Below are 23,325 nucleotides of genomic sequence, written 5' to 3' on the forward strand. Positions count from 1 at the left end.
TACAGCACCTGGTCTTCCTAGGTGGTCTCCCATCTAAGAACTAACCAGGCCCGACCCTGCTTAGCTTCCAAGATCAGACGAAATTGGGCGTGTTCAGGGTAGTATGGCCATGGACATCCTGTAAGTTTGTATGAAGTGAAGGCAGGTTACGAATTTGTTTGTATATGTGATACTACTTTAAAAAGTGTACAAATATAATACAGAATACCGAAGGCAGGAAATATTAAATGTGGTTATAATCTGCATGATAAAATTACAAGTGGTTAATATTTCTTTGTACTTTGTTTCAAATTTTTATAAGCATGCATTATTTTAAAAACTACCAACCAAAAAAGCTATCTTCATTTGAAAAATAATAATTAGTTCTGAATGCCTACATAAAGAAAGGAGATCCCTGTATAACCTACTTGGGGAAAAGTAGAAAAAGTAGGTATAGGAGTAGCATAACCACATAACAACAGAAAAAAGTCTTTGAATTTAAATGATATCATTTCTAACAGTTATGCTACTCCTATACCTAGAAGGGTCAATGTATATGAATAAAGAAAAAAAGCTGAACTTCCACTAACAGTCTGTGAGAATTTAAAAAGGTTGCAAATTATGTTTCTAGTAATTTTAATCATATTCTTAGAAATAATTAAAATTATAAATTGTATCTCTTACATCTAAAAAATGATTTTTAAAAAATTATATTTAAATCATTTCTTTTAAAAGCTCATTGAGTAATGGAGAGAACTTTAATTCATTATATTTCTTGAAATAACTATGAAATAGTTTTAATGGGGAAAAGGGCATTATTCCACTATACCTTTCAAGGCCACAAAGAAAACATCAAAAGGAAATGAGAATCTTGAATATCCAGGTTCCTCAATTCTTTTCCTCCTATAGCATAAATACCTTGTTCTCTTTACATCCTGTCACTGTGACACTAAATTAACTATATTATTATGATACACAGTACTACACTATATTATTATGATACACAGTACTACACTTGGCACTTCTAACCCAATAATCTGTCTACTGCCTACCCACCCCATTTGGGACACGTCATAGTATATAAAGATCCTCAAACATCAAGACCATTCTCTATTAGTACCTCATGAAAAATAAGCTATTACATGGCAATTCATCTTAAGCTCCTTTAACAACAAAAGAGAATTAGGAAGAATTAATTTAATTTATACATCAGAAAGCTTTCATGCACAAAGGCGTTCCTCTCTTTTCGTACACAAAACTTTTACCCTAGTAGTTTACTGGTGCAGAAGCAAGATAAAGCAGACCATATTCATAAATGGTCCCATGTCTCCCTCATACATATAGGACCATAACAATACAAGAATAAAAGTCCCAATATTCACTACTCAACTTCTACTTTTCCCCATAATTTAATCCAAGGAGAAATCAAACAACACAAGCCTATCAATCTAGAGAGCTAGATCTTCAACGAATAGCCAAACACTGAACTGTCACCAATCTCCTACCTTTCCTTTCTTATGAAAAGAAGCATCCTCTAACACAATAGAAGCCATCATTTCTTACATGCTTAGTATTGTCTAGGACCTTTGTTAACCACCTTATACAGTATAAATATATATGTAAATATATATAGACTTTAAATATATATCACATATATCTAATTCTCACAACTCTATGACATAAGTTATATTATTAAAACAGCTAAGTCACAGAACTGGACCATGAACTGAGCGTAGTATAAAATTCAAGCATGTTCTGAACCATTATTTAACAGTGACTCTCAAGGTTTAAAAAAGGGAGAGGAAGATAAAAAAGGGGCAAAATTCAGCACACAATATCTGACTAATCAAATAAAAGTAATTAAAGATTAAAAAATTCAATTTATCAGAAAAACCTAAAGTAACCAAGCTAATATCTTAAAGTCCTTGGTACTCTTTGAGAATATGATGTAGATTTTGCAGGTATTATATTTAGATAATTTTCAGGGTATGTTCTAGAGTTGGTACAGATTCAGATAAATTTCCTTCACATTCCTGAAGGCTGTAATTAAAACAATAACCCTGAAAGTACTACAAGATCCCTTAGTTCACAATAAAAAAATAAAGATCAACAGTGTTCATTAACTCAGAGATTGTGAATTTAACTTTTAAATCAAGATAAATTCAGAAAAGAGGTATAAAATCATAAAAGGAATTATACTGAGCTGTATAGTTTTAAATATCTGTGTTTTATTTGTCACCTTTTAAATTAATGATGAAAAATATTTTAAACCCATAAGTGGAGTATAACTTAAAAATTAAAGTTAAATAATCTACGGTGGCCTGTTTGATTTATTTGAGATGAGAGGAAAGGGTAAAGATTGGGGGAAAAGCCCTCAGAGAGCAAGGTGCAGACCTACAGATGTAACGGAGAATAAAAAAAGACAGAGGAGGAGGAAAAAATCAACACACCCACAAAGTGACAGCAGCAAGAAGGAAAAAATAAGTGTAGAAAGAAAAATAGACACATAGATTCACCCACAAAGGACCCTAACAGCATATACAGCTAAGTAAAATGTTATTATAACATGAACATCCCACTCATTGAGTGTAAGAGTTTATTGTACTACTACATGAATGCAGGTAAGCAGCTGTTATATAAGGGATTGAAATCATTTATATGCTTAATATCCATATTTAGATTAATAAGTACAAATTTTATTTGTAACTTAGTCCTAAATCCTTTTCTTAACCCGCAACAGAGTTCTACTAATACCAATCAAGCCAACTACATATTTTTACAAAAGGATTTCCTCACTTTTCTATTTCCTATAAAAGGAACAACTCAGTAGAAGAGTTTATATAAATTTAGAGCTATTTTACATAAAATGTTATCGAATTGACAAGAACCATAGTACTTCCCATAGCAGAAAACTATATATAACACTGGCAGTTTTAAAGCATAATATGAGATTATACTACAATTAAAAACTTTAATAGCCAGAAAAAATATATTGGTTAGTAAAATGTTCTACTTATTACCAATTCATATTACACAGAATTGGCCAATATCAACTCTCTTGATTTCCTCCTGAGTTCAGTCTAAATCTAGATCTTAATGCAATACATAAATTAGAAAGTCAATAAAAAAAAGAAAGCGAAAGTAAGGCAAGAATTGGATCATCTGGGTCAAAGAAAATGACATTGTTTAATTTGACATTTTAAAATTTCCTCAATAAAAGACAAAACACAGAAAACAACTTTAAACATTGAATTCTAAGTTATAAAAATAAACCACTTGCTATTTACATCTAAGGAAATAGTAATAAAACCTACTATTTATTGAGTGTTACTGTGGGAAACAGTGCGCACAGTACTTAACATGTGTTATTTCACATACTTATAACAACCGTATGAGGGAAGTACCATTAATTGACAAGTGACACAGGATAAAAAAACAGGCTCAAAAGGTTAATAACTTTCCAAGGTCAAGATGCTCTGAAGTGACAAAATTTAGATTCAAATCCAAATAATCAGACACTAGTCATCACTCTTAACCAAAAGCATACATTCTTCTTTAAGAATTAGGAATGTTCAACTTGTAATTAGAAGAGGTGTGTGTGTGTAGAAAGATATACAGAGAGACAGATATAGATATATAGATATAGATGATTAACACTCTGAATCCCAATAGAAAGACAAGCTCACTAAATGGCAGTTCTATAAATTCTAATTAATGCCTGTTATTTGACTGAATAGTCTGAGCTATCAGACATTAACTTGTAGAGTTTTTTGGTTCATAAAATCCAACACTCTAAAGCCTAACTGATTTTTCCAAAATTTTTATATAATCAACACATCCACTATTTATAAAGTACATTATTGCATTTTCTTTTTGTTTCTTTGTTGTGTTCTACCTTTCAAGTTCCAACCTCCCTCCAGCCTATTTCCTCTTATTTTGCTAACTTTTACCAGGAGTTGACTATTCCAACAGTTTAAATATTGAGCACTTGGGTACGATTACTCAAGAAAAAGCATCAGATGTTAATAATTAACATCGGATGTAAAAGTAGCTGATTATATTTAATAGTGTGATTAAACACCATGAGAAAAAACCCAAGAACAAAATGCATGTCATTCTCAAACTCAGGAAATCAAGAACAAATTCTGAAGTACAATATAATGACTTGGAGAAACATTGGAGAACACATAATATCATGTCTTAAAATCAGACCATTAGTTCCCAATCTAAAATGAGATGAAATTTTACTTCATTCTTAACTCTTCCACTAAAACTGTACAGCTTCAATCAGTTTTATAAGTTTTCCAAGCTTCAAATAATAGTGAATTTAAAAGCCATTCTACATACATGTATGTTGTCATCCAACTCTAGCCTGAAAAGAAAAGGAGTCACAATACAAAGAATCACATACTCTCTAATGTGCCAAACCACAGCCAGGCTAAAAATAGCTTCAGGGTTCCAGGAGCAAAAGGAATTCAGGTTTAAATGGAGTAACACCCAAGGACTCTCCAACAATGCAGAGCTAAGGTCAAAAGCAAAGTAGGATTCACCCTAGGGATTTTATAGAAGCATCAGACCAAAATGGTCCCTCAGCAAACTGGAGAAAGTGCAATAAGCCAACAACTGTGAATTACTCCACTTGATATCCATAGGTCTCTCGTACTAATTTAGAGATCATTAAACCAGTTTAATTTTCACAGTTGAACAGAGAAAAATTACTTTATTGAACTCTTCTGGCACATATTATGTCTAAACATACAATGGAATTATAGATGGTTGTAAAGATCTATCAATGCTATCTTTAACCGTGACACTGAGAGGTATTTTGGTCAAGAGACTGTGGTAGCAGCTGCCCTCCTTGAAAATCCATGACTAAATTTTTACTCATACCTGAAAACTATCAAGACAGCATTAAAGATCATACAAACTGTGAAATACTCAACAAAGTACCACAAAAATCAGCATAGTTGGACTATTATAAAAAAAGCTTTATCTAGTTCAGGAATACATTTTTAAGTGGTACACATGAAACCGTAATAAAAATGTAGTAGTAAGAGATACAAGATATAATTCAAGTTGTTCTTGCATTTATAATTGGTTATACGAAAATAACATCAACCTAATAAGATTTTTCCTTGTAGGAAAAATTAAGAATTATATTCTAACTAAAAGCCTGATGTTACACTGTTTTTTGTTGAACTTGGGGAAGGGAGTTTGTGATCCCAAACACAACATCAAACCACAGCGTACTATTAAAAAATGTTTAATGGACATATACAGTAACCAACCCTTGAAGGGTAATGTGATAATATAAATTTACCATAGACCTTGTATGTCTTAGTAATTTTTCACGTTTACTTTAATTTTACTGGAGGGAATATTCGACATTCATTCAACATATACTTAATGAGGACTACTAAGTGTCAAGCTCTATTCTGGGCACAGGGAATACAACTGTGAGCCCCACCTTCAGGAGTTTACATTCAAGCAGGGAAGAAATGTAAAATAAGCAGACAGGTATTACTTTCATCGGGTTAATGGAACTTAGCTGGGTCTTTTGGTAAAATGTGGTAGACCTCTTAAGGAAATTTAAAGAATCTTTTCAAGAGAAAAAAATATATATGATTCACAGATTTTTCTGCTTCTCTGTCCTCTCCCATTTCCACCCCACCCCTACTTCTCATCGTGAATTAGGTTGGAGCAAATCTGGACACTAGAGATGGGCTGACTCCTGTTTCAAGAAGCTCATTTTAGAGCTGCCATCTCATCCAAATTGGTAGCTTTACCTGGAGTTATAAAGCTAATTACCTTTTAATTACATGCTCCAACATTTTCTACTTCTTCATTTTTCATCCTTGAATTATGCGACTTGTTTTATTGACAAAAGACCTCAAGGCTTCAGGTGAAAGATGGCCAAACTGGCTTAATTTAATTCTGATAGTGAATTTCCTGAGGGCAGGTTTCAGGTCTGACTCTCCATTTCAGTACCAGAACTTAGCATGTGCCTATCACACAGTAGGTGTATATTTGTTTGCTGAACAAATTAATCCACAAAAATTAATATTCAGTACAAATTATAATCAAAGCCTTATAAAATCGTCCTAAACAACAGCTTTTCCTTTTAAGAATGGACCAGGATTTTAAGAATTTACCAGGTTTGATTAAAAATAAAAGATTTCTCACAAATATTTCAGAATACGTATACACAAATGACTGCTAACCTTCAAATAAGTAATCTTTTTCAAAATATTTTGTAACTTCCCTTTCCAAAATTCTTTGGAATCAGTTTGTCAACCACACAATAAACTGCCTTTGTTACCAGTTTGCAGAACATGCTCTGTCTTTTTTTCCCTTTCACTTTTTTTAATCTATTCCTTGCATCTCTTGTAACTACACCAATGGTCAGGGACCCCTTTCTCATGTGATCCACTCACCCACTGAAAAGCTAGTAAGCCATAAAGCTAGGTGGAGCCCAGGACTTAAATTCATATTAGTGCAAGGCATATAGGAAATAAACTGATGTATTAACCACTAATATTTGTATAATAATTGACAAATTACAGAGTTATATATCCTCTTATTTTCTTCTATCTTCACAACAATGTGAGAGCAGTTTAGGAAGGTGCTATTATTGTCCCAATTTACACAGAAGAAAACTAAGAACTTTTACACAGAAATTTCAAACAACTTCCCCGATATCACGTCATAAACAAGTGGTGAGGTTGGGACTCGTCCTTATAATGCTTAACATATAGGTCATTTGTCTGTTAACTTCACTACTGTGGAAGGTATAATTTGACAGACATAAGTAAGCATCACCATGACTCCAGCTTATTTATTCACTCAATTTCAACCACTTTTTTAAATGGTATCTTTAAGAGCTGTTCAAAGTTCCCTCACCTCATAAACATTTAAGGCATTGTAATACCCACATTAAACTGACTCAGAAGTAGAAAATCAACTTTAGATTACCATCAATTGAGGGAACACTTGATGGTCTGTAAAACTACAGAATTTCAAAACACAATTTAAAAAGCCACACTCTGAGAACCTCACTCAGAGAATACCACAAAGTCATTCAGCTTTGCCAACAAATGGCTAGTTATTGAGTGGCCAGCACTGGAACCTCCTCTTCGTGATAGAACCTATTTGATTCTTCCTCCGGAAGCTCATGCTCCCTCCTTTGCCATTATTATTCAGCTCACACAGCTTAGTTGATACCACCTAAAGCAATCTATTTCAAACATCCTCTCATACCCTTTTTCTTCTCCTCTTGCTCTTAAAAGAATTCTCTTTATTCCATAATTAAGTTAGAAATAACAATAAACATAAGTAAGCATGACCACAGCTAACAATGTGATTAAATTAAAAAATAAAGCATCCTTTTAATCTGCAAAAGTCTAACATGCTGGTAATTACTACATAAAAAGATGAAAAGCCGTATGTTTTGCAGTGGCCTTATGATACACAAACCAATGCCTTTAATGTTTAAAACTATACACATTTCTACTTATTTCCCAGTCTCCCAAATTTAATTCCATATTTCCTCAAATAAAATAATTTTGTAAACTTGTAGCAATAAACATAACACAGTGGACTAGTTAAAAAACTATTCTTTATTAATTTCTACAGAAAACTGATCAACAAACCTTATAACAATCCATCTGAACACTAGAGTCATATATTCTGGTATCTCCCTACCTAGAACTTCCAAGAATAGTTATAGAAATCTAAAACCTCTACTGTAATATATCAAAATGCCTAATGGAGGATATATATTTACCTAATATAAAGTTTTGGGGTTTAACTTAAAATATCACATATATTTGCATTTGTTTGCAGTTCTATCAACTAGCTAGCTAGTTTCCGATCAGAAGTGATGTACAAAGGGTATATGTGTGCTAGAAAGATAAAATACAATAAAAATAATTACTAAGTATAACTTACTTATAACTGAGAACTTGGAATCAATGGAGAAAAAGAAACAAAGTCCCTTTGAAATGCTTGAGAAAAAGTTGGCAATATTTAACTTGGCTTGTCAAAATATGCTAAACAATGTTGTTTGTAGAGTGGCAAGCCGGCCTCATTCTAGATAGTAATGTCCTTCCACTTCTCTTATAAAATTTTTTTCCTTCCTCTTAACATCCTTTGAATGCCAGGAAACCAGGAATCCTAACCACTACATGATAAGGGAACATCCTTTGAATGCCAGTGAACCTAAGGTTCTTTTTCTGGTTAGTAGCCCTTACAATGACATTAATATGTAATTAAAGAAATAGCTCATATAGTTTTAAGGATTAACTCATCCCAAGAGTATTTCCATTAACAAATACATTAATCAACAAAATCAATCATAATTTTTTACTAAGTACCTATGAGCAAGAATGTGTGTGTGTGTGTGTGTGTGTGTGTGTGTGTGTGTGTTTTTAAAAAGTGCCCTGCAATTCCAGATCCCCTTCCTTGATGCACAACTCATCACATTTCAGGATTTCCTAAAGTGAAATACAAGAAACTCTATATGTCTCTATATTAGTCAAGATTCACCAGAGAAACAGAACTTACAGGTTAAACAACTTGGCAGTATGACACAAAATTCTATCACCTTCTTCGAGAGTAAATCACCTATCAAAAGCTATGAACAGTTCTCCAGAGAAGAAATCTATTTAATTTCCTTTAGACAAATATCTTCTAAATTCTTCTGAACCAAAAAATTTTACCCCCTTAACTATAAACCTGAGACTTCTAAAAGTGCTGCAGTTTACACCTTTTCCCATCTGTAGCATATTTGTTCACGATAAAATCAAGAACTACTGCTAATACATAAAAATCAATAAATCTGGATGAAAGTAACACATAAACTATTTTATTTAACATTTACTAACGTCCCACATTTGCATACAACCCAAACAACAATTAAGTTTAAATAACTACAATTTTTATTCACTTTTTTTAAAAGCATAAGACAACTGTCAATGGGCTGGTAACTGGTTTTTATACAAAAACAATCTCCAGAGCATGCCATAGCACTGGTACAAATTCAGCATGTTTTCATATTATCTTCTATAACTGTAATTCTCTGTAATAATAAATGCTCAGAGTAATAACCTTAATAACTTTTGAAACGTCAACAAAAGTGTATGTAATGAAAACTCACAGATACGTATTTCATTATATTCAATGCTGTCAAAATTCAGATTAATTGAAACAAACTATCAGGTCAACATCCCATACCTAACTAATTCTGACATATGGAAGTTTACTTTTATTTTAAAGGGGGGGTGGGCAGTACGTAGAAGATGAGTTGGTATTAAATAATTTCCAAATATACTATGACAAATTTTTTGCCAAATGTTTTAGAACTAACATTTAGAGTAAGAAGTCCTAACAGGGCAAAGGCAGCAGAAGAAAAAAATATTTAATGGGATGGTAATTTAAAAAAAGCTAGATGACCTACTGGAGCTATATATTCAATTCACACTAATCTATCATATTTCACAGCTTTCAAAGTTTAATGTACATATAAGCTCAATTGAGTAATTCTCTCTTTTAGCTTAACTTAATATAGACTTTAGTTGATTACTTGCATGGTTTCTCATTTCTGCAAAGGTTTCGAACATTTACTTTGACAAAACGCAAAATCGAAAAGTTTCATGTAAATGTTTACCATTATCATGTTATTGTTATGTATTTACATAGTTGGAATACCTACCTTGGTTTAAAAAAAAACTAAAAATAGTATACTATTGATTATCAGCTACAAAATATTAATGATGCATTCTATACTAAGCCACGAAAACAGCATACAATTTGGAATAAGAGAACCTAGGTGTGACTACTGGCTCCACCACTTGTTATGTGATTGTAAGCAAGCCTCTTTTGGTCTTCTCATCAGCCTAATGGAAAGAATATCATGTACCTCGATGTTGAGAGGTAAAAGAGCCAAACAGTACAATTCACCACTTTCTGAGCACACTTTTGCTTGAGAATCTTTCATAACACAGTTCATCATTATACATTTTGATATCAAACAAATTAAATTGCATCCCCTAAATCTTGCTGACTAAAGTAAGCACTAAGAAAAGCAATGAGTCCCACAATACTAATTTTTTAGTAACCAATATTGAGTAAAATTTTCTAAAATATTTCAAAATAAGATTTCTGAGCCTTGTTTAAACAACAGCAAAAGCTAAGGTAAAACAAAAAGTCTTTCTTAAGTAATGACAACTTTTAGTTTATCTACTGACCATTTTTAGCCAAGAAAATAATATATTTTAAAATCTATCAAAAGAGCTGAAAACCCATTGAGAACAAAATGGTCAGAGTTCTGTACCTTGAGAGTCAGGAGATGGGATTCTAGTTTCGCCTTTACCGTAAATAATTGTTTGCCCTTGTACAAGTCTCTGGACTTCAGTTTTCTAATCTAGAAAATGACTACTAAAAATCATAAGTAATATCCAAGAACCATTTAAACTGGATCTTACTTTGGAGAAGTGATCCAATGTGATGGTTAATTGACTCGACAGTGATTGCCGAGGTTGGAACCTTGGTTCTGCCACTTAAAAGCTGTACAGGGTACATATACACAAAGTGCTAAATACATCTTACTATTATCATTGACTTATTGTTTAAAATATTTCATAGAAACAATTTTTTAAAAAAATACAAAGTTTAGAAAGTTCTATCTGTCCAAATTAAGACACTATCATTTTACTAGCAGACACAAGTTCATGTGAAAGAACTACAACTCTTTAAAACGTGCTAACCTACGCCAAATTTAATCAAAAGATCATCTTATAAAATATTCTACATTAGAGACACCACTGGAAACTTGTTTTAAGGCTAATTATTCCCATCAAAATATCACACTGACGGTAAAAATAGAACAACTGCTACTTATTAGGTTTTTTTAACCTAATACTGCTAATAACAGAAGCTTATGATATACCATAATCTCCGAGAACCAAATTAACTCCAGAAATGAGAAATCTGTGGAATTTAGAACTATAAAGTGAACTACAAACTACTACAAATAAGTAGATCATGAGTTAAAATCAACCAGTATTTACCAAACACATCATATGCCAGGTTTTATGCATAGATTCTCAAATACAATTACCAAAGTAGGAAAAGCAAGTAAGTCCTTTATCATCACATTTTCACACAACGAAAGCCACTCATCTACAAACTTTTCTAATTTCCTTTTTGGCCCATGAAAGAACACTTCCTACTGCCCATTAAAATGTTTCCTATTCTTAGTTCAGCCCCAAAGATGCCCATACTAGTCCCTGACAGCTGACATTGGAATCTTCACAGGACTTCGAGTAACTTCTAAGATATTTCCTTAAACCCGCAAGCTTCAGAATTCATCTTCAATGATGCTTACACCAGCATATACCACTACACATAACTCTTTTAACTGTGTCAAGTACCTAATACATCAATTTAGTTCTTCCCCTTAAAGTATTGCTAGTCAAGGCAAACTCTACTTCAAAAACTCTGCTTTTTGCAATGGACATTGACACCAGAAAAGAGAAATTGATTGACTAGTCAAAGTTGCCCTACTTCCATTTCAGGACCAAGGAAAAAACTTCCACAAAGAGTACCAAGGGAACCTTAAGCAAATCAAGAGGGTAGATACTAAAGAGAACTTTCTTATTCCCACGATTTAAGCGAAAAGGTGACTTGGGTGTGTGTGGAAGGGCGGGGGGTCTCCAAGTGTCACTGTGAGAAAAAGAAGGTCCATTTCACCAAGTAGTCTAAGGTGGTGTAGGAAACAAACCGGTCTGGCCGAGTGACAAGCCCAGGATGCTAACCGAGCTTGGAGGTGGAGGGCCCTGGAGGCCAGGGACTGGAGAAGGGAGCCCTAGGGCAAACCGTAGGGGAACAGAAACCAGGGAGGGAGACCAAGGGTGCCACAGAGCAGCGTGTAAGGGTGTAAGGGTACACCATGAAGGAAGCGATGAGTTAGAAGACAGCGACAGCAAGAGGGAGACCAGTGCCAGGGGCGACAAGCAAGTGGCAACTGCGAAAGAGGCACAGGCAGCAGAAGGTGGTGGGACTCTGTTGAGTCAGCACAGCTCTTATTCAGGGAGCACTTGTAGGATCCCCGCTGCTCCTCAGGCCCCGGGGCCCGCAGCCGAGGGTCGGGCCCTCGGGCAAAAGAAATGATGTTCTCTGACGGGTTAGCGCCGGCCCGTTCCCCATTTCACAGGTAATACTGGCCGCCGGAGCCGCTTACCTCTGTTAACATTATTACACCCCGGGGAAGTGAGCTCCTCCCTAACCTCGCCGCATGGCAACAGCCGCAGCAGCAGCGAAAACTGCTCGAGCCGCCGCCGACAGCGGCAACAGCTCCTTCGGTCCTTTCCCGGGCGGCGGCTTTACTCGACTTCGCTGGCTTCCCCTCGGCCCGGCAGCTCGCGACGGACGCGCCGCCATCTTGGAAGAGCGACGTCCGCGTCTCCCCGCGACGTGCGCTCCCATTGGCGGGCGCAGGAACCGCCGGCGTCTCGTGACTGTCTCCATAGCGCCGGCGCGCAGGCGAGCGGAGACTGGCGTTCGGTGGGCCAGTCGGCGCCGGCGGCGAGGCCCCTGGGGCTCGGCTCCCAGGAAGCCGTGGGACCGCGGGTCGAGAAGAGAAACTCCAGCGCCAAGCTAGCAGAGGAGCCGGCGCGCACGCTTGCGGGGTCCGCTCGCCCTCCGCTGCACGCCTGGGGCGGCCGGCCCTGGGGTAAAGGGAGACCGGCAGAGGCCGAGCCTTGGACTGATGGCCGTGTGGAGCTCGCGCGTCTCGGGGATGGGGCGGCAGATGTCCTGTAAAAGAACTTCCCTCTCGCATTGTCCTAGTTCCCGCGGCTACCGAAGAGCGAGTGGGAGATTTCGGCTTCTTCTGCGGTCTGGGGCTTAACTCTGCTCTGAAACTGCTCCTCTCCCTATCCCCCTCTCTTCTAAACTTCGACGGAAACTTTTCTTTGTCCTTACAATCTTCAGCGAGTTCTATACTGGGGTGCGCGGCAGTTTGTGGAACTGATACAGGCATATCGGCTTTACCCTGATCCTGGCAGTTAGGACTGTCGCCGATTAGTTAATTGTTCGGCCCCGGTATAACAATGAGAACTTAGAGACCTCTAAAAAAAAATTGAAGCCACGTTTGCTTTTTAACAGACGTCTCTACAACTTTAATGGCCTCTTGATCCAATGTGTGTATCAGAGTGAACAAATTTCAGCAGGTATTGTAAACAGTCCCAACTTAAATGGGACTGAACTCTAGAACACAGTGCGCATAGAAGCTTTGAGACACCATTCTGAAGCTGCCACTGGTTTCGGTGTGTGGAATTGGAGGCAGTCTCGTCTACTTAAATTGTAATGAAAGTAGTTTTCCTGAACCCTTGTCGAAGTGTGTTACCCCGTTGTAGAAACCAGTTTCCAAGGAAACTGAAAAGTAAAATTTCAGATTTGACTTACAGAACTGCCCCATCTCTTTTTTACAATGGGCACAAAGACATTTTGATAAACTAGGGCCAATAGTTCCTGCCGCTTTACTAAAGAGTTATCCCTCACCTCCGCCTTCTTTCCTTAACAATAGTACTATTGGGTAAGATTTACTTAATACTCTTATAATCTTAAAACATTAAGTAATGACATTACAAACCTTGTGTTATCTGTTGTTTTGTATCCTCAAAAAGGAAACAAAATGGTTCGTTTAGGTAGTCACTGGGCAGAAATTGAAGAAAAATCCTAATTTTACTCAATTCAACTAATTGAGGCCAAGTAGTTCTTGTTTTAATCAACATCTGATACATAATTTCCATATTTCTGGGCCAGCAAAATTCTGACCCCTGCAACTCAGTAAGATGTGTTACTGGTATTGACAGAGAAACCGTAACAGGAAATGAGATTGGAAAATACTACATAGATTAAGATATTAAGGGCCTAAGGTATTAAGAAACAAGGAACCTGGAAAAAGATACTGTTTCAACCTGTAAATAAGAAAACAGGGAGGCTCGTTAATATTTAAGTTGCTAGTAAATTAAAACTAATTTAGGTGTCTGGCCTCAGTATTTCATTTTCATCATACATTTTTCCCATTTCAGAAACAAAGCATTTTCACTTATTTTAAAGGTGATAAGTACAAACACATGGAGTTTATACCAACCTGTAATATAGATATGCTTTTAATATGTAGAAGTTTGTCAGTAGACCTCAGAGCAAGCCAAAATCAGCTCCCAGTTTTCTCAGCCAGAGTTCTTTCTGTGACCTAAAAAACCTAGCTTCCGAAGTCTCAGCCTACATCCACCTCTGTGACCTCATTTCTGCTAAGCATTTTGTACCCTGCTCCTATGACAGCAACCTCTTTCTCTAGGGCCTTTGCACTGACTATTCTTTTTATCAGGAAAGATCTTTCCCCTAGATATCTGCGTGGCTAGATCCCTCACTTCTGTCCCGTCTTTGTTCAAATGTCACCTTTTTCAAGGAAGCCTACTCTGACCATCTCATTTAAAATATCTTGCCCCAAGCCCAGCACTCTCCCATTCTTGCTTTGCTTCATAGCACTTACACCTTCTAACATAAATACTATTCTACTGTCTTTCTTCCAGTAGAATGTAAGTTTCATGAGGTCAGGGATTTTTTTCTGTTTTGATCAATGATGTTTTCTCAGCATCTAGAATTCAAGAAGAGTACATAGTAGTCACTCAAATATTTCTTAAACAAATGGGTGAATCACTCCCTAAAAGACCCCAAAAGGAAAAGGTCAAATGCCTAATTAAAACTGATAAAAAAAAAATCCTTGATGTTGAAAGATTAATTTTTAAAAATAGTGGGCATTATGTGTTCTTACCTTGCAATTATGGGGGAATTTTATTGTCACTAAAATGCTGGAGAAAGTTTATGACAATTGTGAGCTACACCTTTCCCTTCACCTTATGTCACTGCTGATATTTTCAATAGTAATGGGAAAGGAGATAATAAAATATGTTAAAAACAAATCACGTGTATACATATATATCTTAAGCATGCATTGAAGTTAATATGCTAGCAAGGGAAGCAACAAAGTGAATAAGGTATGTCGTTTCACAGAGTTAAAGAAATTTAAGAGTAATGTAGTTGAGAAAAAAATGCTTACAGAAGCAGCTAGCTTTAAAAAGAAGTAAGCACCTAATTTAGTACAGATTGCAGTTTCAGTCCATGTGGTCTTAAAAACACATCAGTAATTACAGAGGAAACCTGGAAGAGGCTGATCTGAGATGCTGGGTCCTTTGGCTACCAATCAAATTTAAAACAAAATGGAACAATCCATCTTAAGAAACACATGATAAGAAGGATACATCTGTGGCTATCGTTGCAAAAGGTCTGATTTTCCAGCAATTGTCCAATCTGTCCGATTAACACAGGAAAGGATGACAAAAAGAGACTAGAGGCAAAAATCAAGTGCCTGATGCTTTTAAACAGGTCACTGCCAGTGATTTCTAAACCTCCAAGCAACAATTCACAATATCTATTTTGCCTATTTTTTTAGTTTCTTTAAAAAAATTCCACTACATGTTCAGGTTGTCACAAATTGGCTATAACCTCTTTTACAAAACTGGAAAAGTATAGCATCGACCTCCCAAGCAAATTGCATCTATCAAACAATTGTCACATTTAATCTTTTGATTTCTGAAGCCCTTTCCTAACTCCAGTTTCTTCATAACAGTGCCATCAGTGTCACCTGTCACCACCACTGAACATTAAATAGTACTATATGTTCATTAACAAGATCCAGTGTCAAAGCCAGTGAATCAATATTGAAATAATGCATTGCCAACAGAGGAGACACATTCTAAGAACAGATGACAGCAGGATATCCTAATTTTTTGTTATAGCTTTAGTAGGGCAACAGTAAGCAGAAATTTCAGGGTGTTTATGAGTGATCTGATGTCTAGCTTCAAATATCCCAGCATGCGCTTTTTTCATGAATATTTTTTGAGGAAATACTGAGGCAACTCAAGACTAAGAGGCAGAGACAATATGAAGCTTTGATAACAACAGACACAACCATAACAACTATTCACGAGTCTCTTCTATGATAGCATAAGAGCTCCACAACACCAATATCTAAAGAGGAAGGATCATATTATTTTTATATACGTATATGTATATATCTTTGTATTTGTGTGTGTGTATATAAAGGTCAATACTAGATGACTGGCAACTCCAGTCAATTGTTTTTAAAATAAATATTTTTACATCACAAAAATTAGACCTATAGCACTTTTAAAACCTTTAATTCTCAATTATGAATACTAGTTTTCGGTACATATTATGGGCCAGGTGCTATGGGAGGCATTTTGCATATACTTAACAATTGAAAATGCCAGCACAGTAGATCTTACTACCCTCAGAGGCCATGAGAGGTTTAGTAACTTGTCCCAGGTCACCTATCGAGGATGCACGCTATCAACATGATTTATCCCTGTTGATACTGACATTGATCACCTGGCTGAGGTAGTGTTTGCCAGGTTTCTACACTGCAAATTTAACTCTTTTTTTTCCCCCTTTTCATATTATGCTCCTTGGAAAGAAGACTGTGTGTAGCCCTCACTTATTGAGCAGGGATTTTACGCTCCTCCTCCTTGAGGGTGCAGTATCTACATTAATTATTTGGAATTATTTTTCATAGGAAATTTTTCTCATTTTTTATTGATTCAATCATTTGTATATATGAGTATGACTCATTTATTTTATTCTTTGGGTTAAATCCAATACTGTTTTATTTCGTTGTTCAAATTGTCCCAGCTTTGGCCATTGGGAGCTCTTTTGGCAGTCTTATATTCCTTTAATAAATTTCCATCAATGCAAGGTGTTTTTCTGTTTGTTTTTGTTTTTGAATACTTCCTCACTTTCTGGTACTACAAAATACTCGAGGTTCATCATACCCCAGTCCTAGACTCAGCCATTTCTCTAAGGAACTTTGGTTCTTTTATTGGAGAATGGTATTAGAAATCAAGATCTAGGTACCAGATGTGTTCTTTACTACCCCAGTGTCATTTCTTTTTAGCCCTTGCACTTGACAAAGCAAGGGAATATATGCGTGTACATTAATCTATTTATACACACCCATCTGTGAATATTTCTGTATGGAACAATCTGTGTTTATATTAAACTAAACATGCATTCTACTTATGTGTCCAACTCTAACCCATTGCCAGATGGATTATTCAAGGATATGTCACCTCCCCTTTGCTAATATGTAAATTCTCACTCCAACAGTGAGAAACCTGGCTCCTACCATCTGCCATTCATTTACCTTATTGTTTAATTTCAGTATACATGTATGGAATACCAGAATTGTTAATCAATATCCCCTTGCAAAACAACTTTATCAACTGGAGTACAATATCTAGACACAGTTCCCTTTGTTTTATAAACTTTAATCATTTCCAAAATTGCTTAATTCAGCAATTAAGTAATTCTCTACCTTCTCTTTTTCTCTACCTCCTTCAGCGAGGATGTTTCATACACTTGTAATACTGTTAGATTCTCTTGTTGCAGTCCACTTTCTTTCTTGAAATTCTCCAACTTCCTAAATTATTTGATTTTTTTAAATTTGCAGGCAATTTTCACTCTTTTTGCTGACTTTTGACAAATGTATAATGTTATATCATACAAAACAGTTTCACAGCCTTCAAATATAGAGAAAAAGGGAAATGTATAATGAATTACATTTTCATCTATAGACCCAAACAATTGATGATTTTATAGAAAAAATTCCACTTGGATATAGAGAAAATTATCAATAAGTGTGTGTATACACACACACACACACACACATATAATAGTAGATATGTAATTATAATACCTATTATTATATTTTTATCATGTGTCAGACTCTGTTTAAATGCTTCACAACAATCTTATAAGATAGAAAATGTCATTATTCTCATTTTACAAATGAGGAAACTGAGGTCCAGAGAGTTAAATTTTTTTGCCCAAATTAACACAACTAGCAGTAGTTAATATTGAATGAAAAAAGTGAGATATATACATATGTATATGTATGTGTCTAGTTATATAATTCAGAATTATATGTGTATATATATCATGTCTTCAAGTACATTAAATCGATTCACTTTAAAAACTAAAATATTTCAATGATCTTGTCCCTAATTTCTTATGTGAATCATAAGAACTGTGATGGACCTTTGAGCTGTTTTTGGCTTTAGCCAAAGGAGGAAATGAGAAAAGGAATCGGTACTCATAGACAAAACCTAATACGTCCTCATATTTAAGACTTACCTCAGCTAGTTCTATTTTTACAGAGTACGGGTGAAATCAAAGACTTATTATATTGCTTCCTACTTTACTAGCTTAACAATTATGGTAAAAAAAATAGTTTAAGAATCACTATTGTTTTTAAATGGTAATATATTTCAGTAATTGGCACAAAGTTACTTAGACCTGCCTTTCCCTTTGCATAATGGTGCTCTTTTTGTTTTCAATAAAAAATTTTAAATTTAAAACTATTTGTAATAGATGTACACACAATTAAGTGGAAGAGCTGTTAGACATTTGCCCCATAATATTGGCTGTGGAATGAAAAGAAGCCTGAGAAGATTTGTATTGTGGTTCTGTCTTTGTAATTAAATAAGATTAAACCTTAGCATGAAAATTTATCATCTATTAAGCTTCGGAGTCTTTTTCTGCAAAGTTAAGAGGTTGAAACATATAATTAGATTAACACTAATATGTTGTGTACATTAATACAGTTATTTGTTATTTGAGGCATTGGGCAATGCCCTGTGGCTCAAGATCAAATGCTCTTTAAGGTTCCTTTCAATTTAAAAACTGTGGTACTTATGATAGCAAGTAAGTTGCAGTTCATTTTCCTATCACTTTCCTTCAAGAAGTATATTCATCATTACCTTTTTAAAAAATCTTTCAACCGAGCAGAGACACACTCTGCGGTGCACTGTTTTTGTGTATGGTAATGAACTTAAATTACCACCTTTTCACTTAAAATGAGACACCTCCTACATTATCATGGTCATGTGCATAAATACCTATGAAAAGAGATATCAGCAGAAATGTCAAGAAAAGGTCTAGTGTATAAAAACCAAAGTAAATAATCAAATAAAAAGCATGTAAAATCAGGCTATTTATTCTTGAAATCTATAGAACATTCACCTAATTTAAATGGATAAGATTTATCTTGTTCACTAATTCAGCAAAATGCTGAGGGCTTCACATTTTATTTTTAAAAATAGATGTCCTTTTCGGGTTTTCCTGTTGCTGGGGAAGTGTTCTTTCTGTTGCTAACAGAGAGCTAAATGTTCTGCCTTGAATGGGACGTGCTTGTTTTTATTGGTAGGTGTGGCAGAAGGATGAATGAAGGAATCCATTTTTTTTTATTGTATTTCTGTAACCGAGATGTCTGCCTTCTGGGTAAAAGCATATGACTGGCTATTTACCAGAGAATCCTTTAATAGAATCATGGAATTTGCTCATTTGTTTACACATTATTTTATTCACTAAAACCTTAAAGGCACTAACTATTCACATTTTTAAAATCACAGGGTTATAGAATTCATATTGAAACATCTATTACCACTCAATCGCTAGTGGTTAGAAGGTACAAAGAAGATATTAATCATCTTTACATTTTTGTCTGATATAATTTAACCTCAGAGAAAAGGGGGAAGGAGAGAAATAAATGAAATCTGACTTTCCCTTCAGATTTTATGATCGATACAAGCCATTTTGCTCTTCATCTTTATATATTATTGTTTGCACTGTCTAGGAAACTGATGGGGGAAATATCATAGGCAAGCAAATCTATACAAAATATTACTGTAGTATATATTATGCTTAAAACTGTATGAAAAAAAATGGCCATTCTGGCTATCCCTAAGCTTAAAATAAGAATTATAGAATTATTTTTAATGCAATATTGTTCATCTGAAATTAAGTTATTTATCATCACCCTCTTATTTGTGTGGTAGTACTCGGTGAAAGACTGTTAATTTCTTAAACAAGAGCTTTTATTTTGTTTGAAGCTGTGCCTCTGGATAATTCATTAAATTTATACTTCTTGCTTATGCCAGAAGTTTTGGTGACATTTAAACTTTATGCCATGAAAATATAATTGAATTTCTGTCTTCTAAATTTCATTTTTGTGTTTAGAAGCAAGTTGTTAATCTATAAAACATTGGCTTTTGAGAAATAGGGAGTATTTCATAATGTTTCTCTACATCATTCTGTAGTATGATGATGCTATGTCGACCTGTTCATTTTGTTTTCTATTTTGAGTGTTGAGGGAGATTACAAATCCTGCCTATCTAGGTAGGGTAGGGTAACTAGCTCAGATTCACAGAATGTAGCCATTCTCCTCCTGGTTGAGATAATAGAGACTCAAGACAGATCACACAGAAGAACCTGTCCACTAGATAAAAAAAAAAGGTCTTTGTAATTTGCATGAGTGATGAATCCTTTTATTATTGTGAGTCGTTGCTGCAGCAGGTAGCAATACACACCCCGAATAAAACACGAACTCTACTTACTGAGGTTAGAAAGTGTTTAACTTGAAAAATCTTCTATCTCTCTGCCCCCTCTCCCAGAACAAGAGGACGGTTTCAAGGGATACTACTTCAGCAGATCCTCCATAAATACAGTTTTTTAAGGAGAGCCATTTTAATAATTCACAGCCTGGGTGTTACAGATTAGACACACACATAGAGACACAGAGCACCTAAAGATTTCTGGGGGAGAGGAACAGGCCGAAGACCCCGCTCCATTTAGTCTACTCAGAGAAGAAAACTAGGGAAGTTAATGCAATAGAAAAAAGAGCGAATAAGAGACAGGAACAAGCCAGAATCCAGGACCAGTTGCTCTGAAAATCTTGTCTTCCCAGAACTGTAATAGCATTACCAAAGGGTGTGGCCAAATAGGGAACAAAGGAGGAGTACAGTCAGGTGTTTGGCTCAGGAATTGGATCAAAGAATAGCTTTCTGGTCACTTGGACTGTGGGGCGGGTTTCACTCTGGAGATATCTTACAGATGCTCCTCATCTCAGATGAAAGTTTCCCACACTGAATAGTTCACTCGAGAACAAGAGAACTAATGTTTATTAAACACCTCCTCTGTGCCAGGTGCATCATGTACCTGGTTATCTTTAATTCTCAGGGTGAACATTGTTAGCCCCATTCTTAAAATGAGGAATTTAAGGCTCAGGGGGTTATTTAATTTGGCTGAGTTCTCTGCTAATAAATAGCAAATAAGTTTGACAGTAGACTTTTCTGAAACTTAGCTTTTTTTCTACTATATCTCCTACAAGCTCGGCTTCCAATCTAGGAGTTAACCTACTCTTTGGCCAATAAAAGTCTATCTTTTTCCCCAAGCATCTCCTGCTTTTCACAGTCCATGAAAATCTCCTAAAATAAACTGTCACGTGACCTGTTTTTCCAGTTTATCCACTAACCTCCCCACGTCTAAGAAGAGATAGGAGTACGAGTCCAGTAGAGTTTCATCTGATTTCTTCTGTTAATTTGTCAGTCTAACCATAGTTATACTCTAGTGTAAATACGCTTTTCTTATCCTGACTATAAAAGGCTCATCTCATATATTTTTTTCTCATTGATTCACATACATGATACAGTGAGCTAAACTCACAGAGCCCACGCCAAGGCCTCTTTATCACTGACATCACTATAATTTTAGAAGTCTCCCTCGTGCCTTTTGGCCCCTGCCTCAGGCCATGCCTACATTGCAATTTAAGGGTATCTGGTCCATTTCTTTTACTCTGCCTCCCTTTTCCGAGTGAGGTACCAAACTTGAACTGTGTCAGTTCTGTTCTCCTTCACTTTTCTCCCTCAGAAGACTATGCTTTTCTGCTTTCTAGACTAATTGCATCTCCCGCTTCTCATCTGCTTTGGACATTGGTTTAGTCTGGCATTAATCAACTCTTCTTCCTCCTTAAGCTAATCCCTAGTCTCTAAAGTATCCTTCATGAGCATAGTCATAGGCTGCCTCTGAGCCCCGTTAGAGCAGAAAGGGACGACCCTATGATCCGTAACCACCAAAAAGAAATACCACAAAGTATGAATTATACACTAACTTCATCAGCAGGCCTATTTTGCTGTGGCACATGAACATTTATGAGAAATTAGGTCCAGAGTTAATTGCAAAGTCTTCCATTCTCGACATCGCAAAGAACCGTTAATTTATTTTTATTATTTCATTATTTTCAGTCATTTCTGATGATTTTTTTCCTAAGGTCCTGACTATCTTTTCTTTATTTATTAGTCTCATTTGTTATTCCTTTTCTTTTTAACCAATCCCTTAAAAACATATTTGGTATACATTATCTCACATAATTATATGTTTTCCTTTGCTCATTTTAAGAAATAAAGACACTAAAATTTAAAACGTACACTGAGAAAACTAATAGGTTTTTATAACTGTGCAATGTTTAAAAGCAACAAGTCTGTACTCAACATAACATTAAAGACTAAATAATGACAATCTAGTTTTAAGCTTAATTTATTCAGCAATTACTCTCATTTATCCATTTCTTTTATTGCTTAAAGCACATAGAGTTTAAGTTGCAGGAAAACTAACGAGCAGACACTTCTGCATTCAATGCTAAGTACATAAAAATAAAGTAAAATATCAAAAGTGTTTCACACTGTTATTTTCCTTTATTCGTATTTCTTAGCCAAATCATATTCAATATTCACTGAAAGACAGCAGTATATCTGAGATAAATAGCATATTCCTAGTGTTCATTGTCCTACTTTGTCTAGTATAGTTTTTTAAAAGATTATTAGAGTATGAAAAAGATTCTGACAGAGTTTATAATGCAAAGAAATGGAAGTCAGATTCTAATCACACACATCAATGAAAGAGCAGAAAAGGCTTTTAGAGATTCTGCTTTTGCTTCCTTTTCTAACTAAAAATAAAGCTTATGGAAATTATACTTTTTGTCAATGTGATAAAACAACCTCTCAGTCACTTGCACTAACAAAAGAGAAAATGAATCTGAAAAATCCAAAATGGTGAATAAGCTAATACTTGTCAAACTATAAAGTAAAGCCATTCAAATTTGAGTGTATCTAGTACTGGATATCCACCTAGCTATATTTATTGACTATATTGTTTTTGATAAATTATAGAGATGCCATGGCAGAACCTTGATTTCACATGTCAACTCTCTATAATAATTTCAAGTTATTATTCTTAACTCCTCATAGGAATCATGCAAACCATCATGGGTGGTAGGCTGGAGCTGGTTCAGACTGGCTCATGAGCTAGGGGCAATCGTTAACATTCTTGGAATTTTACTAGTCAATTTTTGGATATTGTCATTATTAA

The 23,325-nt window shown here is 35.3% G+C and overlaps 1 protein-coding gene and 1 pseudogene across 4 annotated transcripts in view; both read right to left on the reverse strand.

The window, feature by feature from the left end:
• On the reverse strand, positions 1–115 carry LOC112479811 (annotated as a pseudogene).
• SNX13 (sorting nexin 13) overlaps positions 1–12,446 on the reverse strand; it is a 117,119-nt gene extending 104,673 nt beyond the window's left edge. For 2 of the 4 annotated variants that reach the window (XM_006911968.3, XM_015589505.2), the window contains exon 1: positions 12,218–12,446. In XM_006911968.3, coding sequence (XP_006912030.3) covers positions 12,218–12,229 — 12 coding nt within the window. In that variant the 5' untranslated portion in view covers positions 12,230–12,446. The remainder of the gene's footprint in view (positions 1–12,217) is intronic. The other 2 variants (XM_015589506.2, XM_025046850.1) reach the window with 2 other exon arrangements.
• Positions 12,447–23,325: the final 10,879 nt, after the last annotated feature.

This window comes from Pteropus alecto, unplaced genomic scaffold (assembly GCF_000325575.1).
Source record: "Pteropus alecto unplaced genomic scaffold, ASM32557v1 scaffold21, whole genome shotgun sequence".
NCBI lineage: Eukaryota > Metazoa > Chordata > Mammalia > Chiroptera > Pteropodidae > Pteropus > Pteropus alecto.